The sequence below is a fragment of the Sapajus apella genome, unplaced genomic scaffold (assembly GCF_009761245.1).
Source record: "Sapajus apella isolate SASKATOON/1434 unplaced genomic scaffold, GSC_monkey_1.0 scaffold47, whole genome shotgun sequence".
NCBI classification, from domain to species: Eukaryota; Metazoa; Chordata; class Mammalia; order Primates; family Cebidae; genus Sapajus; species Sapajus apella.
Genome location: NW_022436987.1, coordinates 3,477,356 through 3,504,112, shown reverse-complemented (window position 1 = coordinate 3,504,112; position 26,757 = coordinate 3,477,356). Strand labels below are relative to the sequence as shown.

Genomic DNA, 26,757 nt, shown 5'->3' with positions numbered 1-26,757 from the left:
GGTAAAGCCGCTGGCACTGTGCTTAGATGCTGGCAGATGCACAGACACCCTTTATTAGAACCACCAGAGTGGGCTTCCTCGGAGGGTACACATGGACACAGAGGGGATCATGCCTGTATGGTGTGCCCAGCCACAAATGGCACCAGGCAAATGGGACTCAACCGCTGCTCTCCAAAGCGCAGACAAAGGGCTCAGTGAGCTACAGGTCAGTGGAACCCAGAGAAGAACCTGAAATACTGTGAGGCAGTGTATGGGACCAGCAGTTAGATGAAAAAGCCCTGAGGTGAGGCAACTACCAGCAGTTCGATGTATCTGGAGGCTCCAGGTCAGAAAGAACCCACAGGAGGAGGGAAATCCCATGGCTGCCAAGGTCCTTCCTAACCGCAAGAGCCAGATGTCCGCAACCTTAGAATTACTATTTGGTGAAGTAGCAGCCTGGATTCCTAGCACCAGCAGGGGGCAGTGGTGACTGAGTCTGAGTCCTTTTAAGCTCAGAGAGCCCAACGCTCAGTCTGGCCTGGCCTACTCTTAACCTAACCCACCAAGGAAGGAGCGTCTTAAGAGCAGGGATGTGCTGAAGCCATTCTCTCTCCAGGATGAGCTGCAGAGAATTCTCCCTAGTGGGCTCTGCCGAGACCCGGAACATACAAGGATGGGAGCTGGAGGCTCCAGGTCACTACAGCAATTAAGGAGTTGTAAGCCAGAGCCTGGGATCTGCAAGTCAGAAGCCAGGCAGAAGCAGTGCAGAGAGGGAAGGAAATAGGTGTTTGTCCTGAGACACTGGTTGGTATGGGGCAGGACAGAGATGGATTCCTCTCAGGATGTAGAATACCAGTGGGGAGCAGGCTGTTTACTCTTAGAAGCTGCCACTTGCACACAGTGAAATGCTCCAGATCAAAACCTAGACTTCTGAACTCCTGGCTTCATAAAAGGTTTAGCCTTCTAACCTCAGCGCCTGATTCAGAGGTGACAGCTGTAGCATACGCAGGTGCCCAACGCCACAGGTCCACCTTCCCTCTGCCCTCCCTACTCAGCTGTCTGCCTGGGCTGAAAGCCATACACAGCCTGGGCATACCCTCACCTGGACCAGCCCTCACCTGCCTAGGTTGGCAGGAAGTGAGGGGCTTCCCAAAGCAGTGACAGGATGTGGGGTGGCAGGCAGGGGGTACCTTGATAGCTGGTGCTGCCACTGCTGCTGAGGTAGGACTCCACCAGGGGTGCTTGCTCCTCTGACTGCCGGGCCCGCCGGCTCCGGGGCCGCCCATCTGCGTTGGCCTGCACCATCAGGGGCTCTTGGCGCTTCTTCTTCTGCTTCTGCTCCAGCAGGGCCCGCTGTGGAGGCACAGAGGTTGGCTGACCCACTGCCTCCACTGGGAAGGAAGGGCTCCCAGTTCTCGGGGCACCACAGCCCACCTTGGCCAAGGCCCCATGTTCTTGGCACCCCAAGACTTGGGGTCCAGGAAAAGGTGGCAAGATGGGGCTCAGGTGGCTGCCTTGGCAGGATCCCAGCACAGCCAGCCAGCCAGCCCTCCAACTGCAGTCGCCCAGCTGCCTGAGGGGCAGAAGCCCACATGCCACGCAGGGTTAGTGCTGAGCTGGAAGAGAGGGTACCTCTCTTCTTCCACATGGGAATCCCATCCCATCAGATGGGATCATCCAGGAAAGACGCACAGCCCTGCCCCTCTGCCCTTGGAGATCCCAGCCCAGACTCTTCCCTTCCACCCAGCCACAGGCCCACTCACCTGCCGATCAAGCTTCTGCTGCCTCAGGTTTCTGCCCTCATCATCTAAAACACTGCAGAATGAAAGAGGGGTTTTCAGGGCTTGCCCATGAGGTGCCAGGATATATCCCAGAGCCCACCCCCAGCATATCATGGCTTCTGGGACTAAGTGAGCCCACATGGTAGATGGAGGAAGGGTGGAGGCTGACATCTTAAAACCAGCTTGAACCAAAAGGGTTTGAGCTTCCACTTTGGAAGCCTGACAGGACCCCTGTTTCCCCAAGGACTCCCCAGTAAGTACAGGATGAGACCCTCCCCTCAGACCCCTGAGCAGGGCTGGGCTTGACTGAGATCCAAGAGAACTATCCAGAGTCATCAGCAACAAGCCAGGTCCAAGGCCAGGCTTCAAACAAATCCACTCCCTCCAGCTCCCTACTGGGATCTCACCAGCCTTTTCCCTCCTTTCCACCATTCTAGAGGAGGCTGCATCCTCTGGGGCAGACCCTTTCCCCATCCGTTCAAAGCAAACGCCTGGCTTTCCTGATGGGCAGAGTAGAGTGCGGACTTTGTCCACTCCCCTTCCCCACTTAAAGAGGGCAGAGGGTCCTCCTTCTCATTTAGGAGAATGAAGCCAAGAGACCAACCAGTCCCTCAGGGTACAGGGTTTGGGACACAGGGGGGTGTCTGCAGGGCGGACACAACACATCAGTGTACAGCCCAGCAACCAGCCACCAGGTCCTTCCCGGGCTGCAGACATGGCACAGGCAGTCCTGGGGACATTGAATCCTTGAGCTCCACAAGTCTTGGGACAGGGAGCCTCATCTCACCCAGACTGGCCCTAACTCTGAGGAAGGCAGAGTACAAGTAGGGAGCTGGTAACTCAAACCGCTTAGCTTTTTGCTAGCCCAAGACACATGCATGAGACCTAGGCCCAAATGCTTTAAAAGCCAAGGTGTGGACAGCTGCATGGGGTGAAGTTGGAGCCTGATGATCTGAGCTCTGGGAAGCCCCAGGCAGCCCTGGCCCAGTTATTCTGACGCTGCCCCTGAACCAGACTATATGCAGGCACCTGCACAGGCATGCCCAAGTGCATCAGGTTTGAGAGAGGCTATAAGGAAGTGTGTGAGTATCTGGTGCGTGTGCACATGCGTGCAGACACCTGTGGAAGAAGTGGGTGTGCTTGTGTGAGGTGAGTTCAGTGTGCGTGTAAGGGGGAAAGATGAGGTCACATCGCCCTGAGAACAAAGTGAAGCCACTTTTACCCCCTCCTGATGGCTAGCCCTTTCTTTTTTTTTTGAGACGGAGTTTCACTCTTGTTACCCAGGCTGGAGTGCAATGGCGCGATCTCGGCTCACCGCAACCTCCGCCTCCTAGGTTCAGGCAATTCTCCTAACTCAGCCTCCTGAGTAGCTGGGATTACAGGCACGCACCACCATGCCCAGCTAATTTTTTGTATTTTTAGTAGAGATGGGGTTTCACCATGTTGACCAGGATGGTCTCGATCTCTTGACCTCGTGATCCACCCGCCTCGGCCTCCCAAAGTGCTGGGATTACAGGCTTGAGTCACCGCGCCCGGCCGGCTAGCCCTTTCTAGCTGGAGCAATCATTGACCTACATGTGCCTAAAACTACTTGCATCTCCAAAGGAGCCAGAGGATAGAAGGAAGCCCTATATCACAGAGCGCCCACCACCCACCTCCTTGGCCACGATCTATGAGGACTATGCATGTTTTTAACTAGCAGCTGTCCTGCCCACTTGACATCTGCGAAGGTTTTTCCTTGTACTCATGGGCTGCTCTGCATGTCAGAGGAGCCCCAACTGTGATCTGGGGCCGTGTGCAGAACAGCCTCATTCACCAAACCCTCAGCCGCCACAGCACAGGAGAAAACACTGCTCAAGAGCTGGACTTCTAGGCCTCGGTCTTCCTGAAACAGCCCATCTGCCCAAGAGGGCACAGCTGCATTTGGGGGTCCCTGAGGGCATCGCCAAGACCACCAGGTCCCTAAATATTCCAGCTGGCTGAGATGGTAAGCATCCCATTGTGGAAGGCACACACCCAGGCTGGTGGACTACAGCGAAGACTTCTGAAGAAAGGGTTCAGGACCAGAGAACAAAATGGCTGAGGACCCTGCCAAGCTCGAGAGGCTACAGCCCTCCCATCTCTACAGCTCAAGCCAACAGCCTGACTGAATAAGCAAAGTCAAAGCATTTGCCTACAGATGGACTTGAAAGGGTCAGACCCGAACACCACTGTCCACCGCGGTCAGCTGCATGCGCAGCGCAAACGCATCACAACTTCCAGGACACGCATGAACAATGCAGTCTCGGCTCTGTACAATGGCCCCTGGCCAACAGGAGCAACAGGGTCTGGAATCCAACTGTGCTCCGCTTGCCACGCTCTGTGCCTGGGCACAGGGCAGCTATAAACCCCACTGTCATGAGCCAGTGGCCTGGCCCCTGTGCGATCTCCATGAGACAGTGCTGGCTTCCCTTTGTGCCAGCAGGAGGGGCTGTTCCACAGCTTTCTAGGTTGTCACAAGCCACTCACACTTTCAGAGGGCAGTGCCAGGGGCAGGGGCAGTCACCTGGGTCATCCCCAGCCCTGGGCTTGGCTTAGCAAGACAAAAAAGATGCCTTCCATGGTGCTGATGCTGACATGTAGAGTCATTCAGAAAAGGGGACATCCAGCTGAGAGGGAAGACTCAATCAGCAATGCCACCTGCGGAAATGCTAGGTCACAACAGTTGCTCAACTGACAAAAGGTATTTCCAGTCATTGTGGCCTCACTGCCCAATGCCTTTAATGCCCTCATCCGTGCAGGGGGGGATGTTTTCCTTCCATAGGCCACATCCCACTGCTATGGACTTTGCACAGTATGTTGGAGGCAGGAGGCTGCTTTCCACAAAAATGTTACTTTCTCCTTCTCTGCCTCCACTTCCATTTCCTGATGGGGGAGGATGATAAAGAGCCACAGGCTTTGGCAGCACTGATTACCAGGTAAGATTACAGGTAGAAAGGACTTAACCACTGGCCTTCAGAGAAAGATGGATGAGCACAAGGGCTAGGCTTCTGAAAAGAGCTTTCAGAAACCTCAGATATCCCCAAAGTACCTAGAGAGCCACCTATCACCTCACTCACCAGTAGGCATGTGCAAGTACACAGAAGGAAAGGTGTGTGCACAGCTGGGGGGCGGCCACCAGGGAGAAGCCACCTGGGCCTGGCTGAGCAAGACCCAGCTAGGAGGGTCTACAAGAAATCCACCAAAATGGGGAGGCTCTGAGAGCGAGCACAATTCCCAGTAGATCAGTGTTTCTACGACAGCTGCAAGGGGACAAGGTGGACCCCGATTACCTAGCAGTGACAAGCGTGTACCAGGTGGGTGTTCCTAGCTTGCGACAAGTGCGCAGCATCTTTCCCTGGTGAATAACAAAGAATCCTGAGCCAACAGCAGCTGTTGCGGAGAACAAGGGCAACAGTGACAGCTGTCTCCAGAGGGAGCAGAACCAAAAGCTCCCCTGGCTTCCTCAGCAGGCCCAGCTCCCTTCTCCGCCCCCACCCAGAAGGCCCTGCCTCCTCATCCCCACCAGCACCATTCCTAAGGCGTCTTCCTTCCTCACCGCCGCTTCCCCAGCCTGCCTCTTTCTGATGGGCACTGTTCTACGCTGCACTAAACGATAACCACACAAGGAGACAGTAATGGCTTTTTAATGACTTCAGCTCCAATTATGGAATAACTGCCAAGCCCAGGCTGCCAGCTGCGGCCCCGCCAGGAGACTCAGACGGGAGACAGGGCACTGATGGATAGGTCTTTCAGCTGACCCTGGAGGCTCCTCCATCACAGGTGCCTCCTGCTAGGGGCCTGAACAGGGAGGCTCAGGAAAGCCACTGGCTCACGAGGGTTGGAGAAACCCAGGCTTCAGTGTCCACCAATCCATCCGCTCTGTCCGGCACCAACAAGTGGCAGCTTTATCTCCCAGGGAGCCCACCACTCCACATCCCCTCACTTCCCCCAAGGCGCCCCCCAGATGTCAAAGCAATGAACCACAATTGACAACAGGAGGCAGGGACAGAAGGGCAACACTGTGCCCTGGAAAAGCACACACGGCCCACATCCTTAAGCCTGCTTCCTACCCTCTGTTCATAGACTCTACCTTATACACTCCAGCTACTCCACCAGCGCTAACCAGAGGCCCAGGGGTCAGGGAATCCAGGGGCAGACCCAACCCTCTGGACATACTTTCTATGTCACTTTACCCTCCCCTCTTCCTGTCCTCATTCTTTCCCCTCAGTCACAGTGGAAGCTGCCCCTGCTGGACCCTGGAAATCAGAGACATGGGCTGCCAGGAGAGGAAAAGCCACCAGGGCATCTGGCTGCAACCCTGTGCCCAATGCCAGACCCACGGCAAGTCCAGATCTGTGGCTTCTGTGGCCCAGCAGCTTAATGGGACACAGTGAGAACCAATGCGACTACAGAAGGGAGAGGACCACACTGCTCACAGGAGTTCCAGCCGTCCAGGATGGGCCATCTCCATTCTAGCCAGCAGTTCCCAAATTTACCAGGTGCATTAAAACTGCTGGAGGGACTAAGCCCTGACTTGGCCATTTGGAACTGCTGGGGAACATGCCCCAGAATCAACCCACTCCTCCGTCTTTGTAAAACAAGTGCCATGGGTGATTCTAATGCTCACCCATGCAAATGTGACCATGAGCCACAGCTGGTGATCTCTAAAAAACAAAAAGACAATCAGGGAGTTGTTATGAGGCTGTTGCCAGAATGGGAAGTGGTCGGCTCAACTGCCCAGGGCACCTCTGAGGCCAAACCCAGCAAAAGAACTGAAGGAGTCAGGAGTCACATTACTCCCTAGAAAACAAAGTGAGGAAGTGATGGGAGGATCCTAACAAGGGTCAGGAGGAGGGGGAGCATGGAGACATGCTTAGGTTCAACCTAGGGAAGAACTCAGAAGAGTCACAGCCATCTGATGGGAGGCCGTGTGACAGGGATGCCACAGGGAGCATCCACTTGGAGAACTAGATGACCTGTACGGGTCTTCCAGCCTGAAACTCTCCAGTGCTCCAGGTGGCCCCATGGTGATGGAGAGTACTGTATCCCTCAGGTGTGCTTCGAACACAGGTGTGGGGCTGGAAAAGCCAAGGAAGCCCGAGAGGCTAGCTATCCGGTATGCCCCTTTGATTCAAAGAAGTGGCCATCTTGTCTGTGCTGGGGACACAACCAGGAACCAGATAAATTCCCTGCTCTCAATTAGTTCATGACCGAGTGAGAGAAACACCAGGCAATGGCCGCAGGACAATGAAGACAAGGGCACTGAGGACAGGGCCACCTCAATCCCACCCAGCATGGTCCTCCAATACCCTGTGGGCCTCAGTCCTTCCTGACTCTCACTGCTCCATCTACAACTTATAAAAGGTTGTAAATGGACAAAGGGCATTTAATATTCCTCAAGAACACAGGTCAAGAGAGACTGGCAGAAATAGAAATTATTAGTACTAATAGAAAGAAACAAAAGGCAAAAAAATGATTCCAATTGCTAAGCTATATAAATTCAATAGCTACCTTTGAAGTCAGAATGTGAGATTAATCCATGATCATTATACACTGAGCCAAAATTACCCATAAGAAGATTATCACCAACTATCATTTCTCTAAAGAAAATAAGCTGGGCCCAGGGAATGCAAGACGTTACCGTTAGAGAGGGAGTAAAACCCTCACCAGCAGAACCAGCAAGAAGCCAGCTAACCCCTCTCCCTCAAACCAAATGCCACATTCCAGTTCTGACACGCTGTGACATGAGGGAAGCCTCACACCAGTCAAAGCACGTGCGCGCCACCCCTGCCCCCACTCCCATCTGCAACTAAAATGCTTTGTCTGTCTTCTGCCCCAGTTTTCTCTGTGATCAGACAGCATGTGGCTTTGACTGCAATCAGCAGCCCAGTTAATGCAAGAGGCAATTTGAATCTCCTCCTCTCAGCCCAGGTCTCCCATTTTGGAAGGCTGCACCCCAAGTCCAGTGCTTTCTCACGCTCAGAGTGTGCTCTGAAAGACCCCAGCAGGGCAGGGGGAATCCTGGTAACTGTTGACATAGCCTGCCTCCAGCTAGACACCCCCTTCTCTACAACAGAATGAGGAGGTGGGGTGACAGGCATGGTGAAAGCACGTAGCACAGGGCTATGAGGGTGGCAAGCTGCTCCTCAGGGCCAGGCAACCAGGGAGGAGGATTCTACGCTTCAGGGCTGAGTCTGCGGCCCAGGAAAGGAGCTGGAGGTGTGGGGGTGGAGGGGAGGCAGTAGTTGGACCTGGGCTGGGGCAAGTGCCAAATCACTCCTTGCAGGATGCCAGGGGCCCTGGGCACATGCTAGAACAGAGTCATTTCCTAGAGACAATTTTACCTTCCTGGGCCACCTTTCCCAGGAACAGGCTTCAGCCATTCTGTTTGAGGCAGATTTTCTCTAAGACCCCTGCACTGTCTCTACAAGTTGCTTTAGTCCCTGGGCCCTGGGAGAAGCTTCCTAGAACCATGTCTTGGCCTGGCCCAACCTTCGGTTTGCCAGATCCTAAGCATGCCATCATCTCCACAGCCATAAGTGCTGCCCCTCCCACCCTCCTCAGTCCACGGCCACCACCCTGCCATGTGGACCCCCACACACAGGTAGTTCCACAGCACCAAGTCTACTCGGCCCACAGGCACTGCCCAGGCACCTCTGCTGTGTGGTTAGAAAAGGCTGATGATACTCTGTGGGCTGCACTGTCTTCTAGAAGGTCCTCAGCCTACATGTGCCAAGAAAGGCCAGCATCCTCCAGAAACTACCTGTGCCCAGCCTGGACATCTGTCTAGGGCAGCAGCTCTTCTGACTCAGCAGAGCCCCAGTTCCTGGTTCCATGATGGAAACAGCTCCCTGATCCATGTGAGACTGAAGTGTGACTACAGGTTTCTGCAGGAGACCCTGTAGGTGACTTGTGTGTGTGTGCACATGTGTGAGTGTGTTGCTGGTGGTGGTGTGGAGAGACACAAAATAACCTGGGAACCCCTGAATCCCCCACAGGAGCTGAGATTAGAGGTAACAACAATGCTCAAGAGAAAGCCTGAGTTCCCAGGCCTCGTGCCTGTTTTCAGAAGGATCTGCTTTTAACAAGCCTTGGGCGGTTTCAGCTGGTTTCCATTTGGGACGCTGTCTGGACAGACTCAGAGAAGAGCCCTGTCAGAACTATTTTCTGTCAGTGACTGGTATGAGGCTCTAACAGAGAGCAGGCTATGTTACAAGGCAGGTCCTGAGGATCTGATCCTGCCGTCCGCTAGCACGTGCACCTGGGTCAGCAATAACACAGGGGGTCTTAGCAGTCCAGCTCCCTTTTTACACACAAGTCTGTCTAGGAGGCCTAAAGACAGCCCCGTAACCCCTGGCAACCAAGGAGCCAATGGGTGGCCAAGAATCTGGCGCTGCCATGGTAATGAGCTCCTTTCCTTGGTAATAGAGAGAATGGAATAGAGTGGATGGGGAAAGACCTGCACCTGTGAGAGGCCCGAGATCACCTCCCCGCCCCTTCCCACACAAGTGGGAAAACCCTGCCATCGTTGAGATAGACCACAGTGCCTGGCAGCAGAGGGTGGTGGGCTTCCCTGAGTGTGCCTGGATTCTTGAGTGCTTTTGTGCATGTGAGGGCAGTTCTATGTACTGTGAGCTGGTGTGTGTCCAAGTATAGGCCTGCTAGCAAGTAGATTACTCGATCTCTGAAAGAGACTGAGTAGCACTTATGAGTGAGTAGCAGGTGTCAGTTATTCTCCAGATACACGATGTGGACGTGCACCGATACACAGGTATATGCCTGTGTGAGCCCAAGAATTCTTGTGTGTTGAATATATGGGTTCATGTGCACATGACCACTAGTGTGCTCTTGGTTCAGAATAACTGTCTTCACGGATCCATGCTTTGAGAGTGTGAACCAACCAGCGGTAGCGTCTTTGACCCAAGACATGGACGTCCTGTGGGTGCATGCGTGCAGATGTATGAGTGTGTGCGCGCACCCTGCACAGCGTGTGACTGGGGTGCTGGGCCTACGAGGGGGCTTGGAGCAGTGTGGGCTCCCTCCCCAGGCGGCCACATGGTGCACCCTGACCCAACAAGTCCCCTTCCAGCAACCCTGGCGGATAAGCGGGTGGAGCGGGGCAGGCGGGATCAGTCCGCAGGGGCCCTCAAAGTTGAGGGAGGAAAGACCAGCGACTCCAACCCGCGCCCCAGTGCTGGGACAGGTGGGGAGGGCAGCAATGCCCTGCATCCCGGCCGCGTATCCCCCGCCAGCCTACGTCCCGAGTCAGGGGTGGTGGGCGCCCCGGCCCTGCGCCCGCATACCTGTAGGGAATCCAGTCGGAATGCGGTTTGGAAGTCATTTCTCTCGGGGGCGGGGCGGCGGCTGCGGCTCTGGAGGCCGGGGCCCGGTAGGGCCGGCACGGGGGCCCTGCTCAGCTCCCGGGCCGCCCCGGGCCGCATCCTCCCGGGCCGGGGCGGTGGGCCCCGCCGAGGCCCGCGCTGCACGCCAGGGCCCCGGCTGTTGGCTCTGCGAGCGGCTGCCTGCGCGGCACGGCGCGGCGCGATGGGCGAAGCAGCGGGAGTGCGCGGGGCGTGCGCGCGCGTGGAGGCGGGGAGGCCGCCCGCACCGTCCCGCGCTTCTCTGGCGCCGAGGCGGGAGCACTGCGTGGCGGCGGCCGCCCGCCCCTTCTCCCTCGCCCCGCCCCGCCCCGCGGAGACCCCACCCCCGGCCGGCTCTGGGCCTGCGGAGCGCCTTTGCCCCCTCCCCCGAAATCGCCGCCATCCCTGCTCCAATCGCGCGCCGGCGCCCACCTTCGGCTAACAGCGGCGCTGCCGCTGGGCTTCCCAGCCTCAGTCTCGTCCTCAGTGAAAAGAGGATCACTCGAACACCTCCCTACATACCTGACCTACCTGTCTCCGCTATGGGATGGGAAACCGCTGCGCGGATTTGGCGAGGACAGGGACCGTGCCGGGGGCGCGGATGGAGGAAGAATCTAGTCGTGCAGGAAGAGGTGGGGGAACCTCCGGGCCGATGCGTGGAGGCTGGCCTTCCCTCTCCTCCAAGTTCCCACACCCCAGCCTGGGGAACCCTCTCTGTCTTTGGGTTAAGTAAAAGAGGTATTTCCTCAGCTGTGGCTCCCTCCCATCTAAGCTATAGCGTCAAGGGAAGGGGAGCATTTACTGTCTATTGCATTCCCCGCCCTTGCAAATTTCTAATATTTAATCTCCACAATATCCTTGAGAGACAAAACATCTTATCCGCATAACCCAGAGAATAGGAATGCGGAGATGCCCAAGGCCGTAAAGCTGGGGAGTGGTGGAGCTGAAATTGTTCTGTGATCTGTGTCCTCCAAAGCCCTTCCTAGGGGGCGCAGTTAACAGGAGGCAAAAACCTCTGCAAAGATCCTCTGAAAGTCTCTGTGCACTGAGGAAGTCCTAGCTGTGACCAGGACTTGAATGCAAGGCATGGCACACTGAGAAGGCAGAGGACCCACAGCAGGGCGAGTGGAAGCAAGGAGCAGCAGGCTGAGGAGTCACCAGGGCCTGCGTGTGGAGCAGGTGATCAGGGAGAGGTCTGCAGAGGGGCACGGTCCTCACACGCCCACGGGCGTCCTCATGTGCCTCCTGGATTCTGCCGCACCAGCTGCGCCAGGAGAGTGTTGTGCGGGGATCTTCTGATGAAAGGCCATCAGGACTGCCCCGCAGAGTGTGAGAACAGCCAAGTGGGCTGAGGAAGGGGGCTCATCCTGCTGCCCTGGGGCCACAGCCAGACTTCCATCCCAGGACTCTCCGAGCCCTTCAGCCTTGCCTTCTCTTGTCCATCAATTATAAAACACAATAACCACAATATGTGTGGAATATTCGGTGAGTGTCAGAGGCTGTGTCAGGTGCTATGTATGTAACTCATTTAATCCTCACAGCCACCCTAGAAGGTAGGCACCATTATCATACCCGTTTTACAGCAGAGGAAACTGAGTCACAGAGAGGGCAAGGATCTTGCCCAAAGTCACACAGCTGATCAATGATGAAGCTAGCATTCACACACAAATGGTCTGGGTCTACAGCCCTTACCCTCAGCCTCCTTTCTGCCTATCACATTTCATGACGCGTACACACACACACACACACACACACACACCCTCTCCCTCCAGCCTTCTGGAGCTCAGGACAGGTCAGATCCATCTCTGTCTGGCACAGCACTGATGCTCTCTGAACACTCTGACCTCTGGTTATTTATCAACCTCCAAGAGCTATCACTGTCACTGGGGACAGAGAGCAGACAAAATGAAACACCTGGGAGTGAGGTACAGGAGGCAAAAAAACAGGGCTGTTTTGTTGCCTGCTAGGATGCTTGGCTTGGACTCTGTTGGCCTCCCAGGAAATGCAGCCGAGATTGGTCCCTACCCTGGAGGCCACAGCAGAGCAACAATGCATTACCCCAGAGGCCTCCGACCTTCAGGACAGAACCTTGCCTAGAGGCCAGACGCTTTGACCCCTGGAGGCCCCACCCTCCAGGCCACCCCTTCCTGAGTTGAAGTCAGTAGCTACGGTGTCAGACACAATGAGGGTCTAAAAGATTTTTCCCTTCAAGAATCTGAAGCTGTTTTCCTCCCTTTATTTCCAAATTACCTGACATCTTAAAGCAATCAGAATTAAGTTGGAAGGTCTCAGGAGCCTGGAGTAATTGAATCTATTAAATAGACACTTTAGGCTCTGTCCTAAGGGAGCAAAATCTGGAGGCAGAGTGAGGTACAGAAATAAGATGGCTTTCCAAGTCTCTTTCTGCAGTTTTGTATACACATGGGATGTGGGACAACCGTAGGATTGAGTGCCAGTGTATGCATGAGTGTGAGTGTGTGTACATGTGAGGGTGTGTGCATGACATGTGAGGGGGCCAGTGGGACTGAGTGCCGATATATACAATATGTGTGAGTGTGTATGTGTGTGCGTGTGCATGTGTGTGTGTGCATGGGATATGGGGGAGCCAGTGGGACTGAGTGCCGGTGTACACATGAATATGAGTGTGTATGTGTTCATGTGTGTATGCACATGGGATGTATAAGAGTCAGTGGGACTCCGTGCCAGTGTATGCATGAGTGTGGGTGTGTGCACAGGAAGCGGGGGGGGGGGCAGTAGGACTGTGTCAGTGTACACGGAAGTGTGTGTATGTGTATGAAATGGCCCTGCAGTCTGAACACGACCGCACAAGAACATTTGTTGGATGGTGTGCGTGCAAAGGAATGATCTGTGTGCTTCTTTGAGATCTATGGAGTGCATGAGCGTTCACATTCAACTCAGAATGCATGATGGGTTTTTCCACTCAAATGGCTTCCGTGGTTGACATTTTAAGTTTATGCCCTTGGCTTCCATCAAAAAGCTACTCCGGAAAGTCATATGATGAATATTATACTAGGCCATGGTAAACGTTAGATTTTTACATCTGAACTGTAACAGTGACCCTTGAAGAAGGGCATAAGCTTTTCAAATGTAGCCCCAGGAACAAGGTTATCTTGACTGAAACACCACCACACAGCAATCCCAACATGCCTCTCTCACCACCTGCCCAAATCCTGCAAGGGTAAGATACCTGCTATGAATTTAAATCATCCTGTTTGCATTTTAGGCATTTTCAAACATGGTGATGGTTTATGAGGGAGTGAAGGAATGCATGGAGACTGAAGTGGCAACAGACGCACTCACATCCGCCACCTGAGCCTGAGGACCCCAGGGCCACCCCCTCAGCAGGATCAGTTCACCCAAGGAAGAAGGTTAGCATTTTGGCACTTAGCCACCTACGTGGGGTCTTATATTGCTGTAGTTAATGTGATGGTTTTATTGAGTGTGGGCCTCCTCTAGTCAATTCTGGAAGCAAAGGGATATGAATGATAAATGATAATCCATTCAGATTGGGCCCTGCCCAGTGGCCTGGCATTGTGACCTTGCAGTCTGAGGAAGGCAATTCAAATCAATCAAACATCAACTAGTCCCTCAAAGCCTGATGCAGGGCTGCAGTGCCCTTGGTGGGGGTCAGGTGCATGGCTGCTCTCAGGGAGCTTTCAGTTCAGCAGGGGAGATAGGAAGAAATAATGACTGTACCCCACATTAAGGCATTGGTGTTTCAACATGGGTGTACAATGTGCTGGGGGTGAGGGGGCGCAGAAAAGAGGCAGTCAATGGAAGTCCCTGGAAGGGGGGAGGTCAGGTTAGGACAATCCTTCCCAAGAGTAGAAAAGGATGATGGTTGTATTGAACCCTGAAAGATGAATAGGATTTTGACAGGCTAATAACAAAGGAAGGGGAAAATTTAACAGTTACTGCGATTCTACAATTGACCAGGCACTGTGCTAGGGTCTTTTACCAAAGGGCATTCCAGACAGAGACGATGACATGAGCACAGTTATGGAGACATGAGAGTATATGCCCAATGCACTTGAAAGCCAAGGTGCAAGCCAGCATTGGCACCATGTAGGTGAAGGGTTTGGCATCGCAGGAAATGGGCCTAGAAAGTTAAGGCAGGGCCAGATCATATGTCGTCCTGAACATCAAGCTAGGGAGTCTGCAATTATCCTAGAGTTTAGAAATTTCCTATAGGCTGTTGTCAGGATGTGGTTCCCAATGGGGGACCCCTAGAGGGTTTTAAGCCAAGAATAATCTGCCCAGATGTAACCTTTAGAAAGAAATAATTGGGAGCAGAATGAGGATTAAGGAAGGGAGACAAGGCTAACAGCATGGAATACTGCTAGACAGCTCTGAGTAAAGTCCAGGACAAAGATCAGCCAGCCCCAAAACAGAGTCACGTGCCATTTCGAAGATGTGGGTAGACATCATGGCAAGACGGTAGCGTAAGTATGGGTGGCCAGATAAAGCCCTCTGTCATTCCCACTTAAATAACTGCAGCATATACAAAGACCCTTGCACCACTGTTGATGACTGAGATAAATAGGCTTATAATGTCTTTGAGAAAAATGTAGGTCAACCACTAGTAAAATTAAAAACAATATGTCTATTTTCCAAATCACTGCTGAAAATAATAGCAAATAATTTCCACACCGACACACAAGCATAATCTACAGGAAACATAAAAATGCATAGGGCATAAAACAAAGTAATAGGAATAAAACCAGATAGAACGGTTATGAGGTGAATGTAACTAGAGAGCCTGTGAGCCTGGGTCACACACAGCTATCATTTGTTTAGTGCATGCTCTATGCCAGGCACTCCTCTGTGTGTTTCATAAAGACAAATATGGCAATGGGGGAATGAGATGGGATGCTTCTGGTCCAGGCTCCACTTGGGGCATCAAATGAACAGATACCACATTCCAAAGTGAAGTGGGATACACCTCTTAGAAAAGAGGTGGTGAAAACCTAAGTCTGTGCTGTTAGCTGACACCCATCTCTAATACATACAAAATAGGAGAGAGGCTGAAAAAAGGGTTATTGAAGGTTTAGAATGAATTTCAGAGAGAGCCTCTGTCGGTCCCGTGATCCCTAATAAGTGGGAGGGTTGGGCCGGGCGCAGTGGCTCACGCCTATAATCCCAGCACTTTGGGAGGCCGAGGCGGGTGGATCACAAGGTCAAGAGATCGAGACCATCCTGGTCAACATGGTGAAACTCAATCTCTACTAAAAATACAAAAAATCAGCTGGGCATGGTGGCACGTGCCTGTAATCCCAGCTACTCGGGAGGCTGAGGCAGGAGAATTGCCTGAACCCAGGAGGCAGAGGCTGCGGTGAGCCGAGATCGTGCCATTGCACCCCAGCCTGGGTAACAAGAGTGAAACTCCGTCTCAAAAAAAAAAAAATAAGTGGGAGGGTTGCAAGGTGCTATCACCTTCACCTCAAAGCCAGAGGAGACCTCTAAGTTGGTTGATATGTGACCACAATGGTCTTGGTGCCACAGTGGACAAATCCAAAGAGCAGCAAGAGTGCTGCTGCTCCAGCATCAACCCTGCTCCCTGGTTTGCAGGGCAAAGCACACCTGAGTGTCTCTTGTGGACAGAGGTGGGACCCAGCAAGACAGCCAGATGTGATTGTCTTAGAGCCACTCCAAGAGGGCTCCTCTGTGGGAGGGGGTGACACCAAGGGAGACCAGATTTCCCAGAGCCTGAGAAAGAAGCCATGGGATCGGCTATGGGGAGAGAGTATCACCCTCATCAAGGGAGGTGCAGGATGAGACTCCACCAACCCACAAAAACACCCCCATTAGGGAGAGGGTCCAGAGATCAACATGACACCAACTCAGAGTACAGTCACTGAAGACCTTTCCCGCCCCTCTCCTCTCCCACCTCCCTCCCCCTCCACCTTGGACCCTGGAAAGGGTCGGGACTCTCATGTGCAAGCTCCCCACAGGCAGCTGGCCGGCAGCAGACTATGCTGGGAAAAAGATGGTGTAACTCTGACGTTTGAAGATTTTTTTCTTTTTTTTTTTTTTACAACAGACAGAATGCATTAATTACTGACAAGACAACCTCTGGTTACCTGAAAATGGCCAGAAAAGTCATGGGGCTTACCCTAAATTTAATATAATTTTAGAGGGGAACACAGCCCTATAGAATAAATTTAAAGAGACTGTGGGAGGCAAAAACAAAGTTTGCTTTATGATTACATCTCATGAGTCATGCCTGTGCCTCTTCAACTTAGCAATGACACACGACTTCTCCCATTTAATCCTCAGAGCAACACAACAAGGTAGGTCCTATTATTATCCCCATTTTACAGATGAAGCAACAAAAAGGTTATACATAATCTGCTGAAAGTCACACAGATAAGAAGATTTAATTTCAGATTCAAATTCAGATTCAGGCAGATGAGCGTTGTAGGGACCAGAGATCGACCTTTCTCCAGAGAAAACCAGATGATGAGCACCTTAGCCCTTTGACTCATTAATTCCTGTTCTAGAAAACTAGCCAAAGGAAATGGAAAATGAAGTCAAAAGTTTATATACAAAGATACTGATGGAAACTTTATGGCTAATAGGGGAAATTGGCTGAGGGAGGATAAACAAAATGTCTACTAATTAGGACTCCATTAAGTAAGTAGTCAAGTGTTCACAGGATGGATCATTAAGCAACCTTTATGGGGAATTTTTGTTTTTAAGAGAGAGCGTTGGCGGGGCATGGTGGCTCATGCCTGTAATCCCAGCACTTTGGGAGGCCAAGGTAGGCAGATCACATGAGGCCAGGTGTTCAAAAGCAGCCTGGGCAACATGATGAAACCCGGTCTCTATCAAAAATACAAAAATTAGCCGGGCACCTGTAATCCCAGCTACTTGGGAGGCTGGGGCAGGAGAATCGCTTGAACCCGGGAGGCAGAGGTTGTAGTGAGTCAAGATTGCGCCACTGCACTCTAGTCAGGGTGACAGAGCAAGACTCCATTTCAAAAAAAAAAAAGAGAGAGAGACAGACAAGGTCTCACTCTTGTCACCCAGGCTGAACTATAAGTGGTGCTATTGTAGCTCACGGCAGCCTTGAACTCCTGGTCTCACATGATCCTCCTGCCTCAGCCTCTGGAGTAGCTGACTACAGGTGTAAACTACCACACCTGGCTAATTTTTAAGTGTTTTGTAGAGACGAAGTGTTGTTGTGTCACCCAGGCTCGTCTTGGACTCCTCGGTCAAACAACCCTCCTGCCTCGGCCTCCCACAGCACTAGGATTATAGGCGTGAGCCATCGCAGCCAGCCTTATAGAGAATTTTTGATGACAGAGTAACAGACTTATAAGATGGGATACAATATTTTAGGCAAGTATAATGCTCTATAAAAAAGCCCCACCAGCTGACACATTTGTGGTCTCATACAGAGTTGCCTAGGGTGAGAGACACAGTCCAGGCGCTTCCGCTCTGCTGTCCCAGGGACTACATCCTCCATTCCAGGCGACCCTTCTTCCAGGTGCGCAGACCTCCTGTTAGCTCCAGCTTTGGCCCCTAAGACCTCCTAGTGACCCCTGAACAGCAGAGACAACATGCCCGCCCCCAAATTGGAGAAGACAGACAATAAACACACACTATTAGTACAAATATAGTTTTGGTAAAAAAAATATATATATATATTTTGTAATGCCTTACAGGTTGCCATATCCTCAATCACCTAGTGTAATATAGTGTGTCACTAAGACAAGAGCCAAGTGGCTGCACTTTACTGCCCGTGGGTGCAAGGACACACGCAATTCTTAGCCTGGTTATTTATCTTGGAAGGGAGCAGAGGAAGAGCAGGAAGGATGCTGAACCGTGATACCGCTCTGTACTCATTCTGAGGCGTCTGCTGCGTGCTTCCTAGGCAGGGAGACCCAGGGCTGGAGGACAGTGTCCCTGACCAGGGAAGCTTCTGTTCCCAGGAAGTCCTTTTGCCCACTTGCCCACAGGGCATCTAAGCCCAGCTCTCTGGGGAGCAGGGGCTGAGATTATAAATAGAAAGAGTGGCTCTCAGGCTAAGCATTCAGGCCCCTGTGCTCAGCCTCCAGGAGGGGTTTGTTTCACCAGCATTATTGGATTTGCAGATAGGCAACAAGGAATTAAGCTGATCAGGAAGAGAGGGAGAGAGCTCTCATTTATTCATAAATGCAGGATTTATCTAGCAGAGCCCTCTCCTTTGTCAAACAGAGAGCCATTTCCTTTATATCCTCCAGCAAAGAACATTTTATTTTGTAACCTTTCAGAAAAGCCTATGAGTTGGTGTTTTTGACCTGTTTTTCTCCCTGCTTTAAGAAAACCATGATTATTTAAAATGTGAACTGCATATTAAATAATCCTATTCTGAATTCACAAACCAATCTCCCCAGCAAGAGGAATCAGTCCCTGAAATGCAATTTAAACTATTTGAAAAGTTTATCACTCCCAACACAGCAACCTTTTGCTCCATGAGCCTTCCCTTCTGCTGCTGCTGATTCTTAGATACCAGACTCTAGAGCCACCGAGGAAGCGGAGTCCCAAAGGTCATTTATGGGATTGAAATCAAGCTGTGGGCTCAGTTTTCCAGACTCTGAAGTGGAGATAAAAGTTCCAAGACCTACAGAGGCAGCAGCTGTAGAGGAAAGGGCGCCAGTGCTAGGTTCCAATCCTGGCTAGGTTGCTAATGTCCTGTGTGACCTTAAATAAGGATGTCCCCCTCTCTGTGCTTCATGAAAGACTCCTCTCAGCCCTAAACTTTCTCTGATATTTTGCCTCTTTACTGCAGGGCTGTTAGGGGACAAAAGAAGATGATTATACTTTGCTCCACTCTGAAATAAGGTGAGAATTCTTGCTTTATTGTTTTTTGTGTTAGCATTCTTGTATTTTGTATAAGAAACACAGCAGTGAAAACACACGAAACTTAGGAGAGCTGAATTCTTATCTTCTCTGTGCTGCTAACTCACTGGGTGACCAGAGCCCACGCTGCTCAGGCTCACCTCAGTTTCCTCATCTGTTTAGTGGAGACAACGTACGCCTTGCCTACTGCACAGAGTGTATGAGGTTGAACTGAGAAGGAGCGTGAGCCTGTGAATGCCGTGCTGGAAGTCCAACGCACCATAGAGATGGGACAACATTTAGTATTTTGAGCTCCCACTCATTGAGCCCTCACACAGGGCCAGCACTGTGCTAAGCGCTCATTTGTATTATCTCATTGATTGCTGGCAGCTCCCTGAGGAGCTATTATGCAGAAGGAAGCAGAAGCACTGTGGGTGGTCACAGCAGCAAGGGTTTACTCAGCCTCACCAAGCCTGCGCCATGGGGCCTCTGCCGCCAGCCCACCTCAGATGAGGGCGAGAACAGGTGGTCCCACCACTGCTGCCCTGCCTGGGCTCTAGGAGGGAGGAAGCGGGGAAGGGAGAGGGCCCCTTCCCCCTCTGCCATCTCCAAACTGAGCTCTGGCCCCGAGGAGGAATGTGCAAAGACTCCTTCTAGGCCTCATCAAGTGAGATCATGCCCAGGGGTGGTAGAGCTGCGGGGCAGTGCCTGCCTCTGCCTCCTTCCACCTCTGCGTCCTTTGCATCGCTGTGTCTCTCTCCTGACCCCTTGTCTGATCAAAGCCCACCTGCTCTTCATGTCTCTGTGTCTGCTTAGCTGTCACCACCTTCCCCACTGCTGCAGAGTGACCCCTTCCTGTACCTCCCCCGACCCCAAGGAAGTTATGAGTGGAGCCCTGAGGACAGGGGCTCAGCAGAGCAGGACAAGGCCCTGGGATTCTGAGCTGGACACCTCAGGCCAGGTGGCCCTGTCCCAGGCCTTGCACTTGTGAGGATTTCTGGGGTCTCCCTGGAGACAGGCAAGTTGGGCTAGCCCTCAGATGGATTTCAGAAGTCTCCCTTCCCCAGTGGGAGGGGCCTCGGGCCACTGTGTGTTCCTCTAGCTCAGGTGATCCTCTGCTCTGCCCCAGCCTCCCAACCCCTGCCCCGAATACGCCCCAGCTCTCTATGTCGTGCTGTGGCTCCCCACATCCGAGCTCAGTCTGCCTATTCTGAACTGTGTCCCGCTCCATCCTCTTGGCTCTGACAGACAACCAAAGCAGTTTGGTGAAGGACAGGAATCTCATACGAAACTTTCCTTGCCCCTTACAGGTGACCAGACATTTGCTGATGTCATAGGCCCATGTTCTCACTTGATCTAAAAACACCATTCGTATCTTGAATGTCAGGAATCCTGAGTTGAGGTCTAGGTCCCCAGCCTCTTATATGACCATAGACAAGTGCCTTCCCAATTTTCTTGGCTTCAGTGTATCAGTGTACAAGATTAGATAAGGTCTGAGGCACTCTACATCACTGAAGTTCCATTATCAAGGGGCCCATCTGAAAATTTACATTGAAAGGATATACATTTCTCACCTCCCACTCCTACTGCCCTGGGAGAGCCCCGTAGAGAACACTCAGGCTAGGCTTACCCCTAGGAAAAAGGCATGATGAGCACAGACCCAGCCCTCACCCAGCCACACACCTAGAAGACAGATGGCAGCGCAGGATGCACTCCGTAAGTGGGTCTGAGGTCCCACCCCCCTCTCCGTGAAAAAGAGTCGAGCTGATGAGTGCTTAGGAACAAGCTCTGCCATGAACCACCTGTATGCCTTGGGCTGTCCTGGGGACTGAACAGTTAATATATGTAAACCACTTAAAAGATGCAGTATGAGTTAGCTGTGGTTACATAATAATCTGCACCCCGCCTCTCCCTCCGGCCCCCTGCAGTCTGTTCTCACATGGCAGTGAGAGTGATTTTTTCATAAAGCAAATCTATCCTTGCACCTCCTGCTTCAAATCCTTCACTGACTTTCCTTGCTCACAGACCAAAATTTAATTTAATTTAATTTATTTTTTTGAGACGGAGTTTCACTGTTGTTACCCAGGCTGGAGTGCAACGGTGCGATCTCGGCTCACCGCAACCTCCGCCTCCTGGGTTCAGGCAATTCTCCTGCTTCAGCCTCCCAAGTAGCTGGGAGTACCGGCGCGCGCCACCATGCCCAGCTAATTTTTTTTGTATTTTTATTAGAGACGGGGTTTCACCATGTTGACCAGGATGGTCTTGATCTCTTGACCGCGTGATCCACCCGCCTCGGCCTCCCAAAATGCTGGGATTACAGGCGTGAGCCGCCTCGCCCGGCCCCAAAATTTAAAAAGTTCCTACAAAGCAATCAAGGCTCTGGTCTGTAGCTATACTGGTGTGCTTTTAGAGAAGCCAGGCCTTCCTCCCCTTTGCAGACTTTTGAGTCTGGAATCCACCTCCCATCCCTGCCCCGAAGGCCGAAGCCGGAAGCCCAAAGGCTGAGACTGAAGTTCCAGTTCAGTGGGGACAGAGGAAGGCCCAACTACATGTATTTCTTTCAAGTTCCTGAGGGGGGCATTGATGAGCAGTTATTAGTCTATGTTAGAAAGGAAGACTCACGGTTTATATCATTGCAAATAACCTACTGTACTGGACCTGAGAAAATGTAAGGGAATCAATAAGAAAACTCCAGAAACAGAAAGTTCAATAAAGTTGCCAGATAAAAAGATGGAAAAATAGCCAAGAACATTTCTATATAAGACACTAATCATTTGCAAAATGAAAATGAAAACGATCTCATTTACAATGGCACAAGACTACATCTAAAAAAAAAATTTTTTTTTTTGAGACGGAGTTTCGCTCCTGTTACCCAGGCTGGAGTGCAATGGCGCGATCTCGGCTCACCGCAACCTCCACCTCCTGGGTTCAGGCAATTCTCCTGCCCCAGCCTCCTGAGTCGCTGGGATTACAGGCACACGTCATCATGCCCAGCTAATTTTTTGTATTTTTAGTAGAGACGGGGTTTCACCATGTTGACCAGGATGGTCTCGATCTCTTGACCTCGTGATCCATCCGCCTCGGCCTCCCACAGTGCTGGGATTACAGGCTTGAGCCACCGCGCCCGGCCTCATCTAAAAATTTTTTAAATAATATCGATGAGACTGTTTTGTGATTCATATAAAGAAAATTATAAAATGTGACTGATACTTATAAACAGAACCTGAAAAAATGGAGATTCTTAATATATTTCTATATAATAAGAAGACTATTTTAAAGACAGTAATTCTTCCTAAATGAGACTTCATTTAGTTCAAAGCAAAATTCCAAGGGGATTCTGAAACTTGATAAGGTACAGAGATTTTTTTATGCTTCCCTGTGGTGATGGTTTAAGGAAAGGAGGGCGAGCCTCAAGATGGTTTGTGAACGTAGGTTCTGTGATAAGAAAGCCAGCATGGCCATGTGGACTTGCTGGCTAGTGCCGATCAGCAACACCAACTCCATCGTCCCGGGAGAGCGTGCCCACATGGTGTGGGCATCCTGCCCCACCTCCCGGGATGGCAGATGAGTCAGCAGCAGTGAGAGTTTGGGGTAGTCAGGGCACTGGTGCTACCACTACTCTCTTTTTTCTTTTTGCCTATTTCTCTCAATCAATGGCCATTTTTGAGAGAGCCATTTTTAGAGTCATAAGTTAAGGGTGCCCAGTTTGGCCAGGTGCAGTGGCTCACGCCTATAATCCCAGCACTCTGGGAGGCTGAGGCGGGCAGATCACAAGGGCAAGAGATCAAGACCATCGTGGCTTACACAGTGAAACCTGTCTCTACTAAAAATACAAAAAATTAGCTGGGCATGGTGGCACGCACCTATAGTCCTAGTTACTCGGGAGGCTGAGGAGGAGAATCGCTTGAACCCGGGAGGCGGAAGTTGCAGTGAGCCGAGATCGCACCACTGCACTCTAGCCTGGGCGACCGAGTGAGACTCTGCCTCAAAAAAAATAAAAGAGAATGCCCAATTCAACTGACCTGTGTGGATGCTCAGGTTTAGAGCAGACTGGGATAAGCTACTCACGTGCCCCTAATTCCTCTAGATAACCCAGGTATAGATCATCTGGAAGGAAAAAACAAAAAACAAAAACAAACAAAACAGGTAAGAAAAGCAAGACAATTCTGATAATGGCTAATGAGAGAAGCACCAATCCCATTAGATATGAAAATACACAGCTACAACAACTGAAGCAGTTTGGTGATGGACAGGAATCTCATGTGAAACTTCAGTGGAAGAAAAGAAGGAACCCAGAAATATACTCTAAGTACTTAATTTCTCTATAGGAATGTAAATGTTTATTACCCTCCCCCCCAAAGAATACGAAGAATACTGAATTTAAAAATCAGAGTGCAAAATCATTATGACAAACGTGTAACATAAAGCGTCCTGTGGTTATCTGGAAGGGGACAAAGAGAGGTTCTGGAGCTACGAGACTGGGCTGAGTTTCAGCATAAGCAATTGTTGTTATTGTAGTAGGTGGTTTGTGTAGAGAAAAAGCAAAGAAAAGATGGAATGGTTCAGCAAAGCAGAAAGTACACTGGGCTGGAAGCCAGGGGTCTGAATTCTAACCACAACTCCTCCCTGCGGAATGGTCGTGAGCTAGGTCTTTCTCATTTCTGGGCCTCGCTCCAACATTTCAAAGATAAAGAATTAACACAGATGACCTGCAGCGGCCCTTCCTGCTCAGCCTTCTGGGATTCAACGATCATTCCCCATGTGTGGTTTCTACAGCAGGGCTCGATGGGAGTGCAGAAAGAAACTCAGATCTTTCCTGCCCCAAATGGTGGAGCGACCTCATAGGCCGGCTCTGTTTGTTTCAGTACTGAGGCTCGCACTGCACCCAGCCCCGTCAGTCACAGGGACCCAGAGATGACTAACACAGGGCACTGGCCTGTGAAGATCACGGGTTACTGGAGGACACAGATGGACACAGACAACAAACAATAATCCCAGGCGGTATGAAGTCAACCCAGCCAGAGGTGAAGACCCGTGGGGCACAGCGAGAGTGCAGAGGAGTCTGGCAGGGGACCAGGCAGGGCTTTGCAGCAGAGGCGGCCTTTGAGGCTGGGTATTAAAGGATACAGAGCTCACTAAAGGTAGATGGGGCGAGGGAGCCACGGGAGGAAGGAAAAGCATTTGGGTCGATAAGGTCTGAGGCACCCAACATCACTAGCCCCATTATCAAGGGCCCCATCTGAAAATTTACATGAAAAGGATATACATTTCTCACCTCCCACTCCCACTGCCCTGGGAGAGCCTCGTAGAGAACACTCAGGCTAGGCTTTCCCCTACAAAAGTGGGGAATGAGTAGCAGAGAACGGTCTTGGAGAGGTTACATGGGACTGGGGAAGCTGGTCTGGAACAAGGCCGGGCTGTTTGTAACAGTGGGAAATCGCAGGGCTGCAGGTGGCATTGGGGAAGTGGTCCTGCCTGTGAGGGAGGGGATCCTAGGTAGCCCTGGCAGCAGGATCTGTGGTGAAGCCAGAGGGAGGCAGAGATACCAGTGAGCAGCTATTCAATAGCCCAGGGCAGAGCGGCTGGCCCGCAGGAGGAGGCTGGGGTGTGTAGTACAGTTGAGGCAAGTCCCCGGGACCTGAGGCAGGACAGCACAGCGGCAGGAGAAGCAGAACTGAGGCCAGACTGCCTGGACTCCACCCCACTAGCTTTGTGACCTGGGGCTGTTTAGCCATTTCCACCTCAGTTTTCTCATCTGCAAACAATTGGAATGCTTTTCAGGGACATCAAGGAGTCCATGATTTAATAAATAAAAGCTTTTAGCATGGTGCCTGCACTAAGTGCTCTATTCGTGCTGGTGGTGATGAAGGTAGAAGAGCCTGTTGGAGAGAAAGGGGTCTGGACAGTGACTCCTCAGGGGACCCAGTGGGGATAGCAGGCTTGAGAGGGGGTGGGCATGTGAGTTACTGTTCAAATGCGCCAGGTTTGAGTGTCCGCAGGCCACCCCATTCCAAGCGACTGGAACAGTGCATCTGGAGCTTAGGGAGAGGACACGTGAGGAGAGGGAAATTCAGGAGCCCTGAGCTTGGAAGGAGGCTGAGGCAGAAGCATTTGCCTATTTCTCTCAATCAATGGCTGTTTTTTCCATTTTCAGAGCCAGGAGTTAAGAGTGCCCAATTCAGCCGGGCACAGTGGCTCACGCCTATAATCCCAGCACCTCTACCATACGAAGGGGGAGGTGCAAACTCAGGGAGGGGAGGACTGACAGCAAAGACTTGAGTGTGTGGGCTGTGGAATCCAGAACAGAAGCTCCCTGAGGACAAGGGTTTTCACTGTTTTACTCCCTGCTGTATCGCCAGTGCCTAGGACAGTGCCTGGAACAAAACAGGAGTTCAGTAAACATTTGTTGAGTGAATACATGAGGAGACTTTTTCCCGTCATTCACGCTAAGCATTTTCTTAGGCACAAAATAATAACAGTAGCTAACATTTATTAAATGCTTGCCCTGTGCCAGGTACCATGCTAAAAGCATGTAGGGTCCCATTTAATCTTTATGGCAGCCTACAGAGAAGGTACTATTATTATTTCCACTTTGTAGATCAGGAAGCAGGTCTCAAAAGGTGAAACAGCTGGCTGAGTTCACACAGCTGGTGAGCAGAGCCAAGGGCCAAACCCAGGGCTGCCGGACTCCGCGTGGGTGCTCTCCTTGACCCTGACTCAGCAAGAAAGGAAACTGGGAACAACTCCTTGGCAACAATGCCCTGTGCCAACTCCCACATGCTCAGCAAAGAGGGACTGTTTTTAAATCTTGCTGGAGGACGGGGGAGCTAGAAGAATGAGCTGGAGAAGCTGGACCTAGTTGGTGTCAGATTCATGGAGTGAGGCCATTCACAAACCAGTATTTGGTGAGGCCAGATGCTGGAGGAATGGGAGCAGACCAGGAGCCAGGAGGGGAGCTGCCTGGGGTGGGAGAAGACAGGTTGGAGGTCAGAAACCTGCTGAAAGGGAGGAGCTCCATCTGTGCGCAGCAATGGCTGTGTGTGTGAATGTGTGTGCATCTGGGGGAGATAGGGTGCTGCAAAGCTTGTCCAGAGGATTAAGTCAGGTCCAGAAAGATCCAGGGTTGTCCCAGGGTGACAAGGACTAGAGGTCATTTGCAAAGTGCAGGGGCTGCACACCTGGCAGGCTGAGCATGCGCAGGTCACGTCACACCTCTTCAACCTGCTTTCATAACCACTGCCGAAGTCCTCAAACACCAGCAGTTACTCCACCTCTCCTAGATGCAAGCTCCGAAGTGGGCACGAGGAGTCAGAGGGGCTAGGCCTGCCCCAGGTCTCCAGCTCGCAAGTGACAGATTGGGATGCAGAACCCTGGACTCCTCTAGCTCCTGTGTGGTGCTGCCCCAAGCAAGGTGGCTGCCAGGGGAAGTCTGGGGCAACTTCAACCTGTCTCTCTCCAGGCTGTGTGGACCCTCTGAGGCCCTGCTGCCTCCAGAGAACGATGCTCATCACCCAGTCCCCCGTGCACAGAAACTGGCTGGGACTGGGATCAGAGTCAGGGCACAGGCCGTGGAGCTGTACAGAGGCTGAACCCAGGGCCAGCTCACTCTGGGCTGCACGGAATTATTTTCACCCCCAACCTCACTCATTCATGACTCATGCCAGCCCCTTCCAGTTCTCTTCACCTCCATGTTGCCTGCCTCCGGTAATGCTCCTTCAGGGGAAAAGCTGTTGTGCTGTGTGCCAAGCAGAACCTGACGTCCAGCATCTGAG

General features: G+C 51.9%; 1 protein-coding gene and 1 long non-coding RNA gene across 5 annotated transcripts in view; one reads left to right on the top strand and one right to left on the bottom strand.

The window, feature by feature from the left end:
• TUB (TUB bipartite transcription factor) overlaps positions 1 to 26,757 on the bottom strand; it is an 87,631-nt gene that overhangs the window by 14,578 nt on the left and 46,296 nt on the right. For 3 of the 4 annotated variants that reach the window (XM_032240654.1, XM_032240656.1, XM_032240653.1), the window contains 2 exons: positions 1,743 to 1,794; positions 1,170 to 1,332 (listed from right to left, as the gene is read on the bottom strand). In XM_032240654.1, the coding sequence (XP_032096545.1) occupies positions 1,170 to 1,332; positions 1,743 to 1,794 (215 nt within the window). Of the gene's footprint in view, positions 1 to 1,169; positions 1,333 to 1,742; positions 1,795 to 10,084; positions 10,417 to 26,757 lie in introns of those variants that run through there. The other variant, XM_032240655.1, reaches the window with a different exon arrangement.
• LOC116525093 lies at positions 13,387 to 25,402 on the top strand. Its single transcript, XR_004257576.1, has 3 exons — positions 13,387 to 13,530; positions 18,936 to 18,988; positions 25,140 to 25,402. It is a non-coding gene; the product is annotated as an uncharacterized LOC116525093 (long non-coding RNA).